The sequence below is a fragment of the Megascapheus bottae genome, chromosome Y (assembly GCF_031878675.1).
Source record: "Megascapheus bottae isolate mThoBot1 chromosome Y, mThoBot2.hap1, whole genome shotgun sequence".
Lineage (NCBI taxonomy): Eukaryota > Metazoa > Chordata > Mammalia > Rodentia > Geomyidae > Megascapheus > Megascapheus bottae.
This window is the reverse complement of record NC_143548.1, coordinates 9,203,314-9,221,055: the sequence shown is the minus strand read 5'-3', so window position 1 is coordinate 9,221,055 and position 17,742 is coordinate 9,203,314. Positions and strand designations below refer to the sequence as shown.

Here is a 17,742-nt window from a genome sequence, read left to right as displayed (position 1 = left end):
AAAGACAAAATGGTTCATGCACATTTATTGCTTAATAGCAATGAAATATAAGATAGCTTTTTTTTGCACTAGTGAATGTATCTTCATCCTGTGTTGCTGAGAACCACACAGATCACTCCACTAGTACTCTTGAAAGGTAGCAAAAGAAGTTTCTTGATCCTCTTCTTCGGTGAATCCAATGTTACTGAAAATAAAACAAAATATTCACACATAGTATAATATAAACCTGGATCACAAAGTTCCAACTATAATGGAATTTCCCTCAGTGGAATCAGTACCAACATAGTTCTGTACTGAATAACAGTGACAGAACTCATATTTTTCCATGTTTATTCAATAGAAAACTAAATGATACTTAAGAGACTCAAGGCAAAAGTACCCTGAGCCTTCATTCCTATTTCTTCATTTTAGTCGTCTCATAATTGATCCCAGGGGACTAAAAGAATACTGATTCAGAGGCCAGGAGTTTGGAATACTGGTAGAGTGCTTGCCTAGCATGCATGAAGACCCGGGCTCGATTGCTTGGTACACCACATACAAAGCAAAAAGCCGGAAGTGGTGCTGAGGTTCAAGTGGTAGAGTGCTAGCCTTGTGAAAGTCCAAGGACAGTGCTCAAGCCCTGAGTTCAAGCCCAGGACTGACAAAAAAAATACTGATTCAGTGTTCCTTTCATTTGACTCTTATTCCTTTCTCTGCAGAATGTGAATAACTTGAATGCTCAGGTTAGTCACTGAGATCCTAGCTGGTATAGAGATCCTAGGTATTAAAGAATTTGGCCCCCTGGCCCTCCTCTGCTGACTTACCTGGAATGCTCTAGGTATTTGCCTCTAGTATCATCCCCTATAGGGTAATAGTGCAGAGGATTAAGCCACAGGTCTTCAATAATGATCTGGAATAGAAAATGACTTTGAAACCCAGATCCAGGAGCCAGATAAATTACACAGGTCACACACTATGAACTTAGGAGAAGACAAACCTCAGCAATTCTGCTGGAGCCTTGCCACTTAGAGGTGCTCAACCAGTCAAAGAATGTCAAATTGTTGGGATCTTGTGAGCAGCTGGAAATCTCACCTACACATTCACCAAACCACTGCATTTCACTGGAAGTAGACTCCTCATATCCTGCAGGGAAAAACTGGAAGCTGTCTAGACACTTGCAAGTCTGACAAGACAAGTACCACAAACCAAGATCAACAACCGTAGTCTTCATACCTATGATGCTGAGCTTGTACTCCTTTCGGATCATATGGTTGCGGAAGTAAGGATTGTCACAGAAGTAAAATATCACGCTGCACAGGTCTTTGCCGTGACTCACTTCTTCCACCTGTGAATCAGAAAAGGTGTATCAAGGTATAACAACTGTCTATGTGCTTTTTAGGAAGAATATCCCACTCCCAGATTACCAGTGAACATTTCTCACCTCCAAACTCAACATATATTTGAGCAAATCTTCATCTTGTTCAGTGATGATGGTTGACATCTGTGGATGACTTACTATCTGCCTTTTGTCAAGGGACATTGGCTGTCAAAGGAAGAGCTAAAAGCAGCATATCTAGCATACAAAACCATAAACAAATGGAGCTGAAAACTTCTGGCAGATACTCTGTAATTTTAGATTAGGTTTGGGGACTTTCTTCAGGGCTGGAGGATTGAGGGTTTGCAAGGCACAAGCTGTCTGCACTGTCTGAAAGTCCGGTCTTTTTTCATATATTTTTTATTGTAATTAATAGAAGGGTTACATTATATTCACTAAATAGAAGGCGCATTACTTCACAAACATTGATACCATTTCTCATATCTTGATCCCCATTTCCCGTTCCACCAGCCCCACCCCTCATCTTGTTTCCCCCTTCCCTATCCTATTTCAAATAACCAAATAAACTTATATATATCAGATAACAAGGTGAAATACTGTAACAATCTGAGATAACCAAAGGACAGCAAAAGAGATGAGAGATACATTAAGTACATTAAGGACAACAATCATTCATTATATGGCTTTGGTTTCTATATCCTGGAGGTCCTTTCATTTAGCATCATTCGATATGGCCTTATGTATCTAGGTTTTGCTCTACTGTAAATTTCTTCTAGGAGAGCCCAAGGTTTCTACTGATTATGACAAATGAGGAAAACCATTGAGCCTATGCTCTCAATAGCAGGTTTGTTTTTTTTTGCACATTCCTGCTTTAAATCTGATAAAGTGAAGCTTTTTAGTCCATGGATCCGCTGTATACTTTCCTTACAGTGGTCTTAAGAAAATCTGATCTCTCCTATACTACTCCCTATCAAAATCTATACTACTCCCTATCAAAATAGTCTTCAGTATAATAATTACTTCATGACTTTCCTTGGCATTCTCTAAGATCATATTTTCACATTCTGATGTGAATTTGCAGGGCTTACACAGATAAGTATTAGAGTATTTCTGAATTAAGTTGCTGTTTTAGAGCAGCACACATTAGAACTGAGATGTGTGACTTCAATGCACTTCTGGCTACAAAATACAGACCCGGGAAGAAAGAAATATTGTTCATTCCCCTTAATCTCACATTTCATCACTTATTCCTAAGATTTTTCCCTGCTGTGACGTCTATTTGCATTTATTCTGGAAAAGAGGCAAGATATTATGCAAGGACATTATAACATTATCGTCTTAGCTTCCTGCTCCTTTAAGCAGAATATAATGGTCCTGCAAGACCAAAAACTAGAAGCACTCTAAAAACCTTTTCTTCCACTAAAATTGTTCCAAATGACAAAGCTCCAAACAATTCTACCGCAGTTTAGACTCTGTGTCTAACATCTTGTAACAAACCATGAAATGATTATTTCTATTATCTACGGCCTAAATAAAGGATACAGCTTTGGCCCAAAATCCTGGGATGGCCTGGATGATGGCCCTTCTGCGATCAAAATGGGATCTGCATTTTTGCGCCACCTTCTTCTTCAGGCGAGCAAACTCCCGGCTAGCTGTGGCATTCAGTGAGCTCAGCTGAGATTGGATATCCTGAAGCTCCTCCAATGGAGAACGGAGGTTTGGGAAGCATCTAGCTGCCTCTCCTGGCCAGGCCACTTCAGGTAGTTCAGTGGCAAAATTCTCTTCACGCTGCTGCCCTTCCTCCACTTCAATCTGAACTCCCACTTCCTCCATAAAATCCCACACTACCAGTACCTCTTCCTCTCCTGGGGCTGAGAGCCCTAAATCCATCCAGGCCTTAATGTGCTGCACAGACTCTGCATCAGATATTGAGGCCACCTCAGCAGGGCCTTCCGACACTATCTGCAGCACGCAATCCTCTGAGTCAGACTGCCGTAGAATTGGCTCACTGACCTGCGCCATTTCTAATTCTTTCTGCAGGACATTATCTAGGCCCACTGAGTTATCGGGCTCCCCTGGAGCCTCACCAGCGCCAAATTCCCCTCTACTCGCCATTTAGCTCTGAGGTTCCTCAACTAAATACCAGCTCCTCAGGAACGCAACCGACCCGAACCTGAAGAACAAAGACGCGGGCACCAGCTGATCCCGCGAGAACTCAAGGTTGGGGGTGGACCTATACGCGGTTGTCAATACACATTCTTTCTCGTGATGATGCGCATGCGCGGGATTTGGGCTCTCACAAGAGATTTCTGCTCTGAGACACACGCGCCACCAGAGGGAACTCTTATCCCCACCTCTTCTAATTTGAAGAACACAGCCAAAAGGAATACTTGCATAAAGGCCTCTTGCATTAAACAATGGCAACACCTCCTCCCTGAAAGTACCCTGAGAAAGTAAACAGATCCCTATAGCCAAATACGATTTCCTTCTGTCTTTTCCAAGCACAGAATGGAACAACAATGGCCTCGGGGTTCCAGTGACCAGCTAACTTAGGGGGGATAAAGGACCTCAGTTAAGACCAAAGTAAATTAAGGAATTGTGTCTGCCCTTTTAATCACCTAAATTCCTTTGCTAATTATGTGATACATCTATTTCTCTATGGGAATGATGAAACTGCAGCTCTGAAGAATCAGACTGCTATGGTCAAGCTAACTTATTAACCACTCCAGAGGATCACAATGCTACATTTGGAGTTGCCACACAATGTCTGCGTACCTGCCCAGAAAGCATTCCTTGCTAGGTCAGTGGGTTTTTTTGTTTGTTTTGTTTTTGCGAGTTATAGGACATTTGACTCAGGGCCTGAGCAGTGTCCTTGGGCTTTCTCAAGGCTAAAGCTCTACTACTAGAGAGAGCCACAGCACAATTTCCAGCTTATTCTGTGTTTGTGGTACACAGGAGTGGAAACAATGGCTTTCTTCTTGTTGGCAAGCACTCTACTCTAGGTCACAAGTGTCAGTCTTGTCTATAACATAGTGAGGGACATGTGGAATTTCTGTTGATCATGGAAAGCATAGGGAGTTGGGAGATAAGAACTCTGCAACCTGTGAAAAACCCAGGTGTGTAAAGGTGTGTTCGATTTTATAACTTTTTCTGTAGTAAAATATGACCTTAAGTCTGAAGCATGAAAGAAATAGACCAAAGAGCTGCAATGTTGTAGAGGATTTTGCAAGAAGCTCAAAGGCTGTAGAAGAAAAGAAATGGAGATCATGGCTCAGGAGCTAGCCTAGAGCTGAAGAGCACACAATGAAGACCCAGGACCTGGAGAAGGGTGGTAGCCTTGAGCAGAAGAGCTAAGGGACAGCATCCAGGCACAGAGTTCAAGCCTCATGATCCCCCCAAATAGTGTATATTATCTGTGGAATTTTACTCACATGAGATTCAATGATATGGCATCATTTGTAAAGTAATGGAAGAAACCATTGGAAAAGTAATAGTGAATGAACACCTACAGATAAATGCTACAGTTTTTCCCTATATGTAGAAGATAGAATTAGCTTATGAACAAGTGAGTCAATGTGTGGCATGGTATGCAAGGGTATACAAGTCTATTAATAGAAATATTGTGTATTCATAGTAGTACTCAAATGATGTAATTTCTTTTAAAGGTTAAGATGAAGTTCAACAAAATAAACACTGGGCAATGTAGAAGTGAATGGGGAAGATCATGGTTCAAAGGCAAAGGGTTATAGAAGATGGGTACAGACCGAGAAGAAGGGGAAGAAAAATGAAGTACTCTACAACAGTGAAAGAGGTAAGGGAATAGGTTGATTGGAATGGAAGGATGAGAACATTGAAAGGCGTGACAGTGATCAAAATGCATTGTATTCAGCAAATGCTGTGTTACATGACCATTCCTTTGATCAAGTTTTTCAAGACACTAAAAAATGTATGGGGGGAAGTGGAGTATGCTTTCCATAACTTGTAAGTGGCTTCCATCAGATGGTGATCATGTACTTTGGGGATAATTGCAATGCTTTGAAGACATGGCTGGGGTCAGGACTGGGGTTGATGGACGAGGGACAAACATCCTACTATACTTTCCACACCTAGGACAGACCCCAGTAGCTTAGGACAGGTAAGCCCCAAATGACAAAAGTGACAATAGTGGAAACCCTTAAATCAAAGCCTCTTCTCCTTTTCTTCCTTCTTCACTTCCTTTACTTCTTCCTCATCCTCCTCTTTACCCACATACTCCTGTCTTTTTGTTAACATTAGAAGGGACACAGAGGGGGAAAACAAGGGGAGGGGTGGGGGTAAGGAGGAGGGAAATGGGGACCAAGACATGAGAAAGGGTATCAATGTATGTGAATTAATGTACCTTCGATCTGCCAAATATAATGTAACCCTTCTAATAATAAAAAATATATGAAAAAGAAGGGACACAGAGAATATATTGGGTCTATTGAATGTTGTTTTGTCATTGCAGAGTGCTGTGTCATGAGCAGTACCACCAGACATTCATTTGTAGACACAGGATCTCACTTTTATCCTAAGCTACCATACAACTCTCCATCCTTCTTCCTTGGCTTCATTGATGGATTCGAGGTTTTTAGGACCATATGGGGATATAGAGTCTATATGAGAAAGAAAGAGAGGAAGACACATTGTAGCAAAAAACAAAAACAAACAACCACAAAAAACTTGTATTAACTTTATAACCTGGTTAAATAGACAAGTCCATAATATCATGAATTGGAATTCTCTGCTGCAAAGTGTTGATATTAAACAACTGCCAGTATAAAGAAAGGAAAAAAAACTCCACCATTCCTTGTGTTCCAGGAATGCTGCAACAGGAGGTATTAGCAAGAAGATTTGAGTCCCAGTCTAGCCCAAGGAGCAGGAGGTGGCAGGAGGTGAATGCCAATGAAGGCTGAGCCACATACATATCTTAATCCAGGCCACTGAAAGTCTGTCTAAAAATACAAAAGTGTGGTTGGGGTAGTGGCTCCAGAGGTAGTACTCTTCTTACTTAGTAAGTCCAAAGCCTTCAGTACACTTCTACCACAGGGTTGGGAATCCTAAACCAAAGGGACAACTGAATTCATCTGAAAACCATCACCTTGTAAAACATATTCCCCTAAAGCTGTAAATTTAAAATATCACCATATATCCTGCAGTAAACTGAGATGAGACTGTATTGTTTCTTGTCCTAAGAAAAATAGAGATATTTGCAATTATGAGCAGTAGTTTTGCTTAATAAGAAGGAACAGAAGAGTATGGAGGTTTCCAATCACACATCAAAAAGCAGTCAAGAGATAGTATTCTAAAGTGACTTACATGTAGCACACTTTTCTTGAACTTCACTTAAATGAGGAATATAGAATTATTGTATCCAGAGGAGGATAGCACATGCTTGTTACCCCTAGCATTTCAGGAGACTGAAATCTTAAGACTGTGGCTAAAATCCAGCTGAAGCAGAAATGTTCGTGACACTCTTCTCTTCAATGTAGTAGAAAAATCTGGAAGTAGAGGTGTTATTAGGTGTTAGAGTACCAGCCATGAGTTTGAAAGCCAAGTGAGCGTTCAAGAACTACAGGGAAATCCTGAATAATAGAGCAACAGCACATGAGCTCACACCTACAACTTTGGATACTGAGCATGCTGACATCTGACAATTCAGATTTGAAGCCTCCTCTAGCAGAAAAATATATATGAGACACTACTTACAAGTGACTAAAAAGGCCAGAAGTGTAGCTGCAGTCAGTGGTAAAGCATCAGCCTTGTGCACAAAAGCTGAAGGACCACAGCTTGAACACAGAAAACAAATTTATGTTTAATCGATATTTAATAGTCCTGTTAATTTCTGTGAGTTACTACACATTTAAACAAACAACCTTGTCTAATTGCATCATAGTGATCTTCCAACTATTTTGGTACCCTTTGGCCAGGTACTTGAGAGGCAGAGGTCAAGGGAATAGGTACAAAGCCATCCTGGCCAGGGAAGTTCTTGTGACTCTTGTTCCAATAATGGCTGAGGAAAGTGGTGGGTTCCTGTTCTCTCAGTTCCAGGAGAAGGACAACAGCTGGGTGCAGTGGAATGCAGCTGTCGTCCCCAGCAACAGGGAAAGCATAAGCAAGAGCACATCCAGCCCAGGATTGGATGGGCCTACACTGATATTGACAGCTGTGTAGGTGAGCTTGGGGTGTGAATCAAGCAAGGGAGCATTTGAGGCCCTGAGTAGAATTTTTAACACCACTCTCACTTATCCCTCAGGATACAATAATTTCATTCACTCTTTATAAAAGGAGAATGTGCAGGAATGTTTCTGATGAGTGGATGGGTGGGTAGTTGGAGGATGGGATTTCAGGGGTAGGGGAAAAATCCTCAGGCTGTGTTATGTAGAGATCTGTGCTGAGCCTATAATTCATGGAATAATGGATACCCAAAATACACAGAGTCTTTGCAGTAAGTGCCCCTGTTAATCCAATAGGCTCCCTTCCCATCTCTTAGCATGGTCTTCCAGGCAACTAACTCTAGGCCCATTTGGTACAGGCAGTGGCTAATCTACCCCTTTCCCCTTTACCTTGAAATGACTCTCCTCTGGGACATTTACAACCACATAAGGTAATGACCCCCAAAATCTACTACCTGGGCAGCTGCTATTAATCCTGGCCCACCAAGAAGAAGTCCCTGGCACACAAATACACAAAACCTCAGCTCCTAGCCCCTCCATTTGAAAGACAGGGATTCTCCTCCCTTGAGAAGTGGCCTCTTCATTTCTTTGCTGGCAATAGTTGAACCCTTCCCCCAGTTCTTAAAATGTTACATTACACAGCCATGATGTCATCATCCAACTAAGAAATTAGCATGGTTCACAAGGAAATTGTCCTAGAGGCTGGTAGTAGACAACAACGATGTTTGGATGCTTTCTATGTGAAAATATGTGAGTGACAAGCTTGATCCCTACTTCCCAAGTCAGTGTTGGGCTAGAAAACATTTAGACAGAAGCAGATCCTAAAATCTGGCCATCTCCACACAGAGACCAGAGTCCATGACAGCTCAGTGCACGCAGTCCCCACATTGCCCAGTCCTGGCTTACCTTCTCTTTTAGGAAATGCCTAGCTGTAGGAAGAGGAGGGTCGAGTGCAGTTCCTAGGAGATCATTAGACTCACAGGTCCCCTGCTATTTATCATATGCCAAGTATTTTTCCAAGTACTTCCACAGCATCTGAAAGCTCCTTGACCTGGGCAGTCTGAGCATCATCCCCAGCTGTTAGCAGTGATCAATGAACCAACCAGATGAAGACATGCTTAGGTAGAAAACCAGTTTGGTCCCCAGGGGGGACCTGCAGAGGGAGGAAATCACTGGGAAACAGAAGCTTGCAGATTGCACAGAATGGGCTTGTAGCACTTTTGTCTTCTGCATCTGTTAGTTGTAGAAAGCCTGGAATGCCTCAAGATCACCTTGGTCTTTAGGAACAACCCATACTACCAGGAAGGAGAGGATGTTGAAAAATACCTGGTGGATTCAACAAGGGATTCCTACAGTTGCATAAACCTCAACAGTGGCCCAACCTTTATGTTATTTCAAAAAGTTGTAGGCAAGTCAATGGGAGCAGATGGAAAGACTGTATACATGTGGATATGTGCTGTGTGGTACTTATTAGGTACCTGGACCTTGTTATCACACCTGTAGATTTGAGGCCAGTTGCTAAATGGTTTGTCCAACCCATCCAGTGCCTGTGGAGGAAACAGGAATTTGGAAGAACAGCAGTACAATAATAGGTTAAAACTGAGCTAATTCTAATGAATCATAATTCATGAGACTCAGGCAGAGGTCATTCTGATCTTTAAATACCATCCCCGAACACATGGTTTCAGGAGACATAACTCCATGTGCCTGTATTTCTCCAATCTTCTTATGTCTTGGCTTATAATAGGGTCCATAGTCAGGCAGACTGTGAGATCACTGAGTACAAGATTGAGGTGTTAAGTTTATTGAGCAAGGGAAGGACTAGCACACCGTGATTACAACCCAAGTTGGGGTCTCATAGTATGGCTTCAGATAACAACAGATGAAGGGTTTTATACCCCCAAATGTGGGGAGGTCATACATTAAATGTAGTCTTTCCAACTCACCTATATTATATAAGCTAAACCTAATACAGAAGCAAATATTTGTCAGCAAGAATGTAGGTGCCAAGCTTACTTCTCAAAATTGGCTTCCCACAAAATATCCAATACATGGTTTTTCTTAGTGGCCGACATCAGCAGTTTTTTTCCATGTATTCCAGCATCATCATGACTCTTGGCATGGCTCATCAGCTCTATCATGGCTCCTCTAATGCTGAATTCCTTATTTCCTTATCCACTATCTCTAGTACAGAGTCCAATCTCTTCCTCCTATTTTTTTATAATAGTTGGTTATCTCCTGCCTTGTTCTGAATTAACTCCAGTTAACCACCAGAAACCAGAAGTGGTACAGTCGCTCAAGGTGTAGAGAGCCTTCCTTGAACTGAGGAGCTCAAGTACAATGTCCAGGCCTACAGTTCTAGACCCATAATTGACAACAAAATAAGAAAAATAATAAGAAAGAGAATATAGGACCCAACAGTGAAGGTAAAGAGGAAGACAGCTAGTGGGTATCCAATGGCAGAAACTAGGGTTGTAGCCTAGCAGACCATGAGAAAAGTGATTGGCAACAACTTTACTGCTTTGATGTGCCCACTTCTGCTTTTCCAAGTTGATCCAGACTTTTATGATCACCCCAAAATGGCATAAACAATTATATACATTTTTTGTAGGGGCATACAGAGTCTGCTCCTGTTTTGCAATATTACATTTGCCAGAGAGTCTATATGACTCCTTAGTGTCCTATGGAGTGTTCTGTGTCTGAGAAAGCCTGATTTACTGGCTTACTATATTCTCCAAAATGCTTGTCTCATAGGAGAGGTCAGGTGTTTTCATTCCAGGAGCTCTAGCTATTTCTGTGTTTGATATTAAGAAACTGCTGAGGGTTTTATATTAATAATAGTGGTGATAAAGTAATGGCCATCAGGAAGGGTCCCTAAGTGTGTCCTCCCCTCATATCTGTGGAGCATATGTGCCACTATGTAGAGAACACCTGCTCTCCTCTTTATTACTTGTGGGGCTAGGTTATCTTTAGAACTCTCTGAAAGCGATTTACTGTAACTCCACCAGGCAGGTTACAAAAACAGAACAGTTTGTTAGATTTTCTATTCTGCAAGGTTGGGCCTTATCAATAACGGATATAAAAACAAAAACAAAACAAAAAACACTAAATAGAACCACAGGTAAAAACAGACAATACAAAACAAAACTTAACACAGCTGTTTAAGAAAAACAGCAACAAATTTATAGTCAATGTAGGAAGATGTCTTGTAGGAAACACAGGAAAAGGTAGAAGAAGATAGAAAGCTCTGCTGTCCTAAGGTCAGCCACATCCGATGAGAAAAGGGCCAGTCTTGTGGGGCTGCTACTCCTAATCCCACACCCAAAAGAAAGCAGGTTATTGCTACACTAGAGCTGACCAAGGCTGAGGCTGTCCTGAGAGGTTGTTTGTTTAACCCAGTGCCTTGAAATGTCTGAGGCTAACCAGTGATGTCCCTGCCCTCAGTATCCCGTGGCTTGTGGCTTGTGTTCCTCTGTGATGTGAGGCATACCAATTTTTATTTGTAAAGTCAGAGGTTCAGTCAACTCAGAGGGGTAAAAGGGTTGGTTAGGTATGTAGTGTTAATCCACTAGGGGCAGCCTTGATCCTGTATAGCTCTGAAAGTAGGGAGGGTTTTCTGAATATCACACACATAAAAAATGCACTGCAAAGTCTTAGTTTTAGCAGATCCAAAGCAGCTGTTCACCAAGAAGCAGTCATGGATGACGATGGAGTCAGGCAGAAGTCCCATCTACTTTATCTGCTTTTTGCTTTTTTCTCTAGAGGAGATATGCTAGACCTGGGCTGGGCTGTGGTGAGGTCTCCCAGAAGCTTTGATAGGTTGCCACATTTCCTGCTGGGCTGCCTGAAAATTTCTGCATAGACTAGTTAAGGACACATTGCATAGACATGGCTGACAGGATAAGGCCTCACCACTTTTCTCTTCTTTTCTTTCTTTTTATTTTCTGACAGTTTTTAGGCAGTGGATTAAGGCAGTTTACCAGGGTAACAATTAAGCAAATATTTTAAAATTTGACTAGGATGTTTAGCAGACATATAAGGCTTGAACTGTAACCATTTTCTCTCAGCATTTGCAAAGTGATTATTACTTTTTCATATATTTTTATTGCAATTAATAGGTTACATTATATTCACCAGATAGAAGGTACATTACTTCGTAAATATTGATACCCTTTCTCATGGTCCTCATTTTCCTCCCCCCCAACTTGATTTTCCCCCTTCCCTCTCCTATTTCAAATAACCAATTATGCATATATAAAATATATCAGATAACAAGGTGAAATATTGTAACAATATGAGATAATCAAGAGACAGTAAAAGAGATGAGAGATAATATAGTACATTAAGGACAACAATCACTCTTTATATTAATTGCCACTTTTTAATGTCCTTTTTTAAGGAAATCTTATCCTGTCCCATTTGCTTAATTGAGTCTGGTCTCTTTATCCTAAATGGGGTTGATGTGTAAAGACCCGTCTTCTGTAACATTTTCAGACTGACTCAGGGAAACTAACTCTACATAGCCAGTGAAGGTGATGACCAATTTTTAAAACAAAACTTAACAAAGCACTTTAGCTGGGACTCATTTTTCCAGAGATTGATTCTCATAATAGAAACATTGCCCTAATACTTTCTGCAGAGGAAAGATAGGTAGGAGTCCTCTGGCACTGAATTTACCTACCCGGAGCATGACTCTATAGTCATATTTCCAATTTTGACTAGAGAATTTTACATACCATTTTACACTGGGGCCAAATGTAAACCTGGGGGAACCAAGACTGATGTTGGTGTCCTGCCTCCAACTGTCTCCAGATTGTCACTTCAGTTAGGTTGTTAGAAAAAGCAAAGTAGGTCTGCAGCCACCCTGCCTGACCTCTGCCTGCCCACAACTACAGCTCTGAGGGAGGGACCATACCCAGCCTGCTACCCAGCCTGGCTGAAAGCTGAACTTTTATTCCCAAGAGACGTCCAATTAAACAACACACACAGAGAACAAGGATCCACATTTAAAACCGGTACCAAATTCAAAAAACAAATAAGAGAAGACAACCGAAGGCTGAGTTGGGGCATAGTGATGCCCAGAACCTCCCTAAAACTTTTGAGTCTACCCAGTGGGCTTGCCTGCTGGTCAATGGCAACAACTACACAAACAGAGACAAAGACAGGAAATGGACAAACAAGTGGCCACATAGACCAACCAGGTACAGGTAGTCACAAACAACCAGATACAGTTGACCACAAACAGGTAAACCAGAACCAGAACAGATACTGGAACCAGATTCCTGATGAACACTGTCAAGTGAGACCAGAGAGGCCCTAGGGCTTCTCCCAGAGTCCTTTCACTCAGACAGCAATGCTGTGTCTCACTTCTCACTGGTTGCCAGAAGTGGCATAACAGAAAAGACCTTATTTGTAGAGGTTGGCAGACTACCTGCTCACCAGAGGCCAACTGTACTGAAGAGATTCAGTTCTAAAACATGCAGAGGGGATGAATCACAGTTACCAGTTTCCGTCCAACCTGTGTTAGGGTAGTCATGCCCTGAGTCAGGGTAGGTAATGAGACCATGAGGACTAAGAGGACACAACTGAGGTATTTATTGAGCAAGGTAAAGACTGGCACACCAGGACTACACTCTCATAGTGCAGCCTCCAGGTAACAATAGAGGATTTTTATATCCCAGATGGGGTGGGGATCATGCATTGAATGGGATCTTTCCCATTCAACTATATTATGTAAGTGAAATAAGATACAGAAGCAAATGTCTGGTTGTCCACAAGAATGTAGGTGCCAAACTCACTCCTCAAAATTGGCTGCCCACAAACTCGGTCCATTACTTGGTTTTTCTTAGTGGCTGACACCAGTCTGTGTAGCAATATTTTCCATGGAATTCAAGCATCATTATGACACTGGGCCTGGCTATGCAGCAGTACATGGCTCATCTCAAGATGAGTGCTTCATTTCAGGCCCTTCCACTGTATTATCCACCAATGTGTATGAATTATTTGGTTGTGGTAAATGATGTCTTGTGGGTTTTCTTATTTAGTCCTCAGCATGGTAGTACAGATGGGGTGGTAGGAAACAATTCTTACCTCACAGAACAGGAAAATTAAGAGACTGTAAGTCCATTAGGAGTTAGCATGTCTTAGCCACTGTCCTGTAGCAACTTTCAAATATTCCGTGACAATGAACATATAATTTTGGTATGTTTTAGGACACTTCTGGACTTGGACTAAAATAGGATGGAGCATCAATCTTTACCTACATGCATTCATAGATAAACGTATTCATCAAAAACACTACTTTCGATTCAGGAAATGAAAGTGTAGCATAAACTTCTTAAGCACAGAAAATTCCTGAAAGCACAGGAGATGGTGACAAATGATGCAGACTTACACACAAGTGGAGCATTGGGTACTGAGATCCACACTGTCATTTGTATCTGACAGTGCACCAAGTTTTCTATATGAGTGTGTATGTAGAAGTGTGTGGATATTATAATTGTGTGCATGTGTACATACAGATACATACTTATATATGGATATGATTTAATTGATGGAAATGACAGGCCAGGGACATGTATGAGTTTGTAATAATGCCTCCTAAAACCTGTAAGGTCTTCCTGTAGCCTTTGAGTGGAGACAAGGCTTCTGGTGTGGTTGAGGGTTGGAACACACTACCCTCTCTCAGCTGACAGCATTGGGGAGGGTGAAGAGAGAAAAGAGTCCCGTGAAGTTGTAGACATGTTATTTCTGAGGTGGAGTTGAGGGTAGCTCAGGGACTAGACATAGTGACCACAGACTTAAAATGGTCATCACTGAATGACTTATATGAAGATATTCCAACTGACTGCAACCTGGGCATGTCAGAAAACATAAAGAATGAAAGCAATACAATCTATTTTCCTTTGGAATCACATGTCTTCCCTACATAACTGAAAGCACTGTCTCCCCTGATACTAATTTCCTCTGAACCATAACTTCCAAGGAACTCTTTCAATAAATGAATGAGCATGTAAGAGGAGCAGTGGAAATGGGGAAGACATTTCAGAAGCCTGTGGAAGGCAGTATTTCCCTTTCAAAGTGAGGTGAGGTATAAATTGAGTTGTGGTGAAAACATTTAAATGCAGAGGCTAGCTTGGCAATATTGCAGACAGGCAGAGGTGAGAGGATGACAATGAGCTGAAGATAGCAAATTACAAAGCTGCCAGGAAATTCACTCACCTGTCATCTGACTAGATGATACTTGTTCAGATACTTTTTTGTATGCTGTCCATTGGTAGATAGCACATGTTTTTGAGAACCTTGTATTAAGTGAATAGAGTACTAGTGTGAGTCCTTCATCTAAATTCCCATTAGGATGCCTTCCCCCAGGGAAGTATCAAGATCACTTGCATATTCTGGGACCTTTACCAGCACACTATACAAATGGCAAATGCATAGGGAACAACTGAAGCTTTCAGGTCATGTGAAACAAACACCAAGAGGGTATGAGTAGTCACACGGTCATCTAGAAAGACACAGTAGAAAGAGCTGTGACTGGACAGGGCAATTTGAATCTGCCACAGATGTCTGACTCAGAATTTTTATACTGTTCTTGGTCCTGTCACCAAAAGACAGATGCCAAGAGTCTTTGATCTCGTAGCTGTCAGAGAAGAATCCTGTTCTTTCTCCACTAAGGGGTTCACTTCTATCAGTCATCACTTCCTTCATTAGAGACCTCCAATCAGTTTCTCTTCAAGTTCAGTTACATTGTATGTCCGTGCATGTACATGTACACAAAAACACAGACACATATAAACACACACACACATCCTCATCATCCTCATCATCACACCAAGTTTTTTCAGCCACTTCATCCGGCACTCACAAGCCCTTTCTAGCTGTGTTATAATAGTAGAATATTGCCTATAATAGGGAGAGTTAAGGATGTTCCTGTCTGAGGCATCACCTCATTGTGTGGAGTGTGGGCACTAAGGCAGGCGACATGTCGGAAGTATTGTTTTCCCACCACTGCGTCATTTGTGAAGAATGGATTGGGAAAAAACTTACAGAATGTCCTCTGGGCCTTATCTCCTGCTAATGCTAAGGTACTTGGGATAGTTGAGAAGTAAAAACACTTGGGAGTGAAGCAGCAGAGATATGTTCATGTGGCACACAGCAAATCCTGTATCTGCTCTGGACTTCAGAATCACTGCCTTGTGGCTGGGAAATTCAGCACTGGTCAGAGAATGCACCTTCAGGAGGCCCTTCCTCAACCCTGAGAGTAATCCAGTCATGATGTATGGACTCTGGGATTATGTGTTGCAAAACTGCACCATTTCCTGAACCTTTCCTCCTTGAGAGTATCACTGCTCCTGAAACACAGTCAGCAGGACCTTCTGGATGTATGAGCATTCTGACTCAGTCTCTCCTTGGTGCATTGTAGCCATAGGGTCAGGGTCTTTTCCCATGCTGGAAGCACATGGTATGACTGGTATGGACTCTTGTTTGCTTTTCCTCTGTTGTGTTTGATGCTATCTGTGGGGAGCCCGACCCCTCCTGCGCAGTGGCGGGACCTGGAGGCCGGCATCCCCTTTCATTGTGGGGCCGCCTGTGGTTCTGGTGGCTGTGTGACTCAGGGATATCCGCTGCATGACTGGATGATGGCCGGCATCCATTTTGGGGAGTGCTGCCATTGTTAGCGGAAGCCTGGTCTCTGCATGGCCGGATGCATGAAGGGTGCATGACTGGAGCGTGTGAAGCCATGATTGGAGGGCTTGAGTGAGCTGGCATGAGTTGATTGGCCCACTGGCCTGTATATAGCGGCCTGGAGAGAGGAAGGAGGGAGAGGAGGAGAAGAAGAATAAAGGATCCTGCTTAAGCTAGCATTGTGTCGTGTGTCTTCCTTGCAGGACAGGGATAGCGCGTGATATCTGGTGCCGAGACCTGGGAATTATTGAACTGTAAGTATTTATAGGTAAGTGAAAGGGAGCTCCGCTTGGAGACTCTGGTCCAGGATAGGGCAGCCCAATGTTCACGGTGAGCATCTAATCTCAAGCTCGCGATTGAGACTACCACGCTCACGGAAGATGACTAAAGAGGAAGGACACAGGTGTGTGGGATGGGATCAGAAGTGTCACGAAACAGGATGGAATTTACCATTAAGGGTCTGTTGGAAGCTAATGGGACCCCTTTAAAATCTTCCACAGTAAGGAAATTCATCAAAATTATAGAGGAGAGAACCCCATGGTTCTTGGAGGAGGAAACCATTGATGCCGAAGTGCGGGAAAGGTTAGGGAAGGCTCTCCGGAGGTCAGAGGAGGAGACTCCACTACCCCCTGGCTGCCTTGCTGTGTGGGGATTAGTGCCTAGTCTCCCCTAAGGAGGATTTTAGACAGTCAGCGGAAAGGGGAAGTGAAATTTTGAGAGAGGAACAAGAACGTCGATCTCGCTCTCGCAGCAGCCATAGATCCTCTTCCTCTTCCGAGGGGGAGCTCTCCGAAGAAGAGGAAGTGATACCTAAAATGGCGGAGCTATTTTTGGGACCTCCCCCTGCTTTTGCTCCTGGTCCTACAGCGCCGCCTCCTGACTATCCAGGCAAAAGGCGGGCTAATTACAATAAATGGAACCTAGAGCCTCGCATAGGTCATTTCTTTCCAGTGGTTGAGGATTAGCAAAACCAGAGATATCAGTGTATGAAAGGGAATGAATGTGTGTAAAGAAATTTTAGAATAGAACCAAATGGGTTCAGACTGGAACGACTGCGAATGTGTGTGTGAATGGTAAATCTAAATCTAAGTCTATATGGGAGTAAACAGTTTAAGAACAGGTGTAAATCTAAATCTAAGTCTATACGGTTGTAAACAGTTTAAGAACAGGTGTAAATCTAAATCTAAGTCTATACGGTTGTAAACAGTTTAAGAACAGGTGTAAATCTAAATCTCTATATGGGAGTAAACAGTTTAAGAACAGGTGAAAAGCACAGACTTGAGAAAGAGAATTAAGTGGAGGTGTGCGTATTAATTGTAGTAAATCGGTGGAGTTTAAATCTACTCCTATTTGTGTTTGGTCTCCCTTTCTGTTTTTGTTGTCTAATTTTTCAGGAGAGCATCTAAATTGTTCACAGCAAATCTGCCTGCTTAGCACCTGCTGGAATGGCAGTGTCCACGATAGTGCGGTGCTGATGCGGCTTCCCACGTCCATTCCGATTCCAGCATTGGTGACTGATAAACACTTATCAGTGGTTCTTAGAGA

At 42.4% G+C, this 17,742-nt stretch overlaps 1 protein-coding gene across 1 annotated transcript; it reads right to left on the bottom strand.

The window, feature by feature from the left end:
* Positions 1-63: 63 nt before the first annotated feature.
* Positions 64-3,488, bottom strand: LOC150040303 (testis-specific Y-encoded protein 1-like). The gene is made up of 6 exons (XM_090327332.1): positions 2,858-3,488; positions 1,421-1,498; positions 1,213-1,324; positions 977-1,122; positions 804-889; positions 64-184 (listed from the first exon to the last, which is right to left on the bottom strand). The coding sequence occupies exons 1-6, from the start codon at positions 3,428-3,430 to the stop codon at positions 121-123; spliced, it is 1,059 nt and encodes a 352-aa protein (XP_090183458.1). The 5' UTR covers positions 3,431-3,488; the 3' UTR covers positions 64-120.
* Positions 3,489-17,742: the final 14,254 nt, after the last annotated feature.

Excerpts from the sequence above, each read along its gene's own strand:
- LOC150040303 (XM_090327332.1), bottom strand. The coding sequence starts at position 3,430 with ATGGCGAGTAGAGGGGAATTTGGCGCTGGTGAGGCTCCAGGGGAGCCC. Across the intron at positions 1,499-2,857 it reads CAGGATTTTGGGCCAAAGCT|ATAGTAAGTCATCCACAGAT; the intron begins GTATCCTTTATT and ends GACAAAAGGCAG. Across the intron at positions 1,123-1,212 it reads GTACAAGCTCAGCATCATAG|GATATGAGGAGTCTACTTCC; the intron begins GTATGAAGACTA and ends TTTTCCCTGCAG.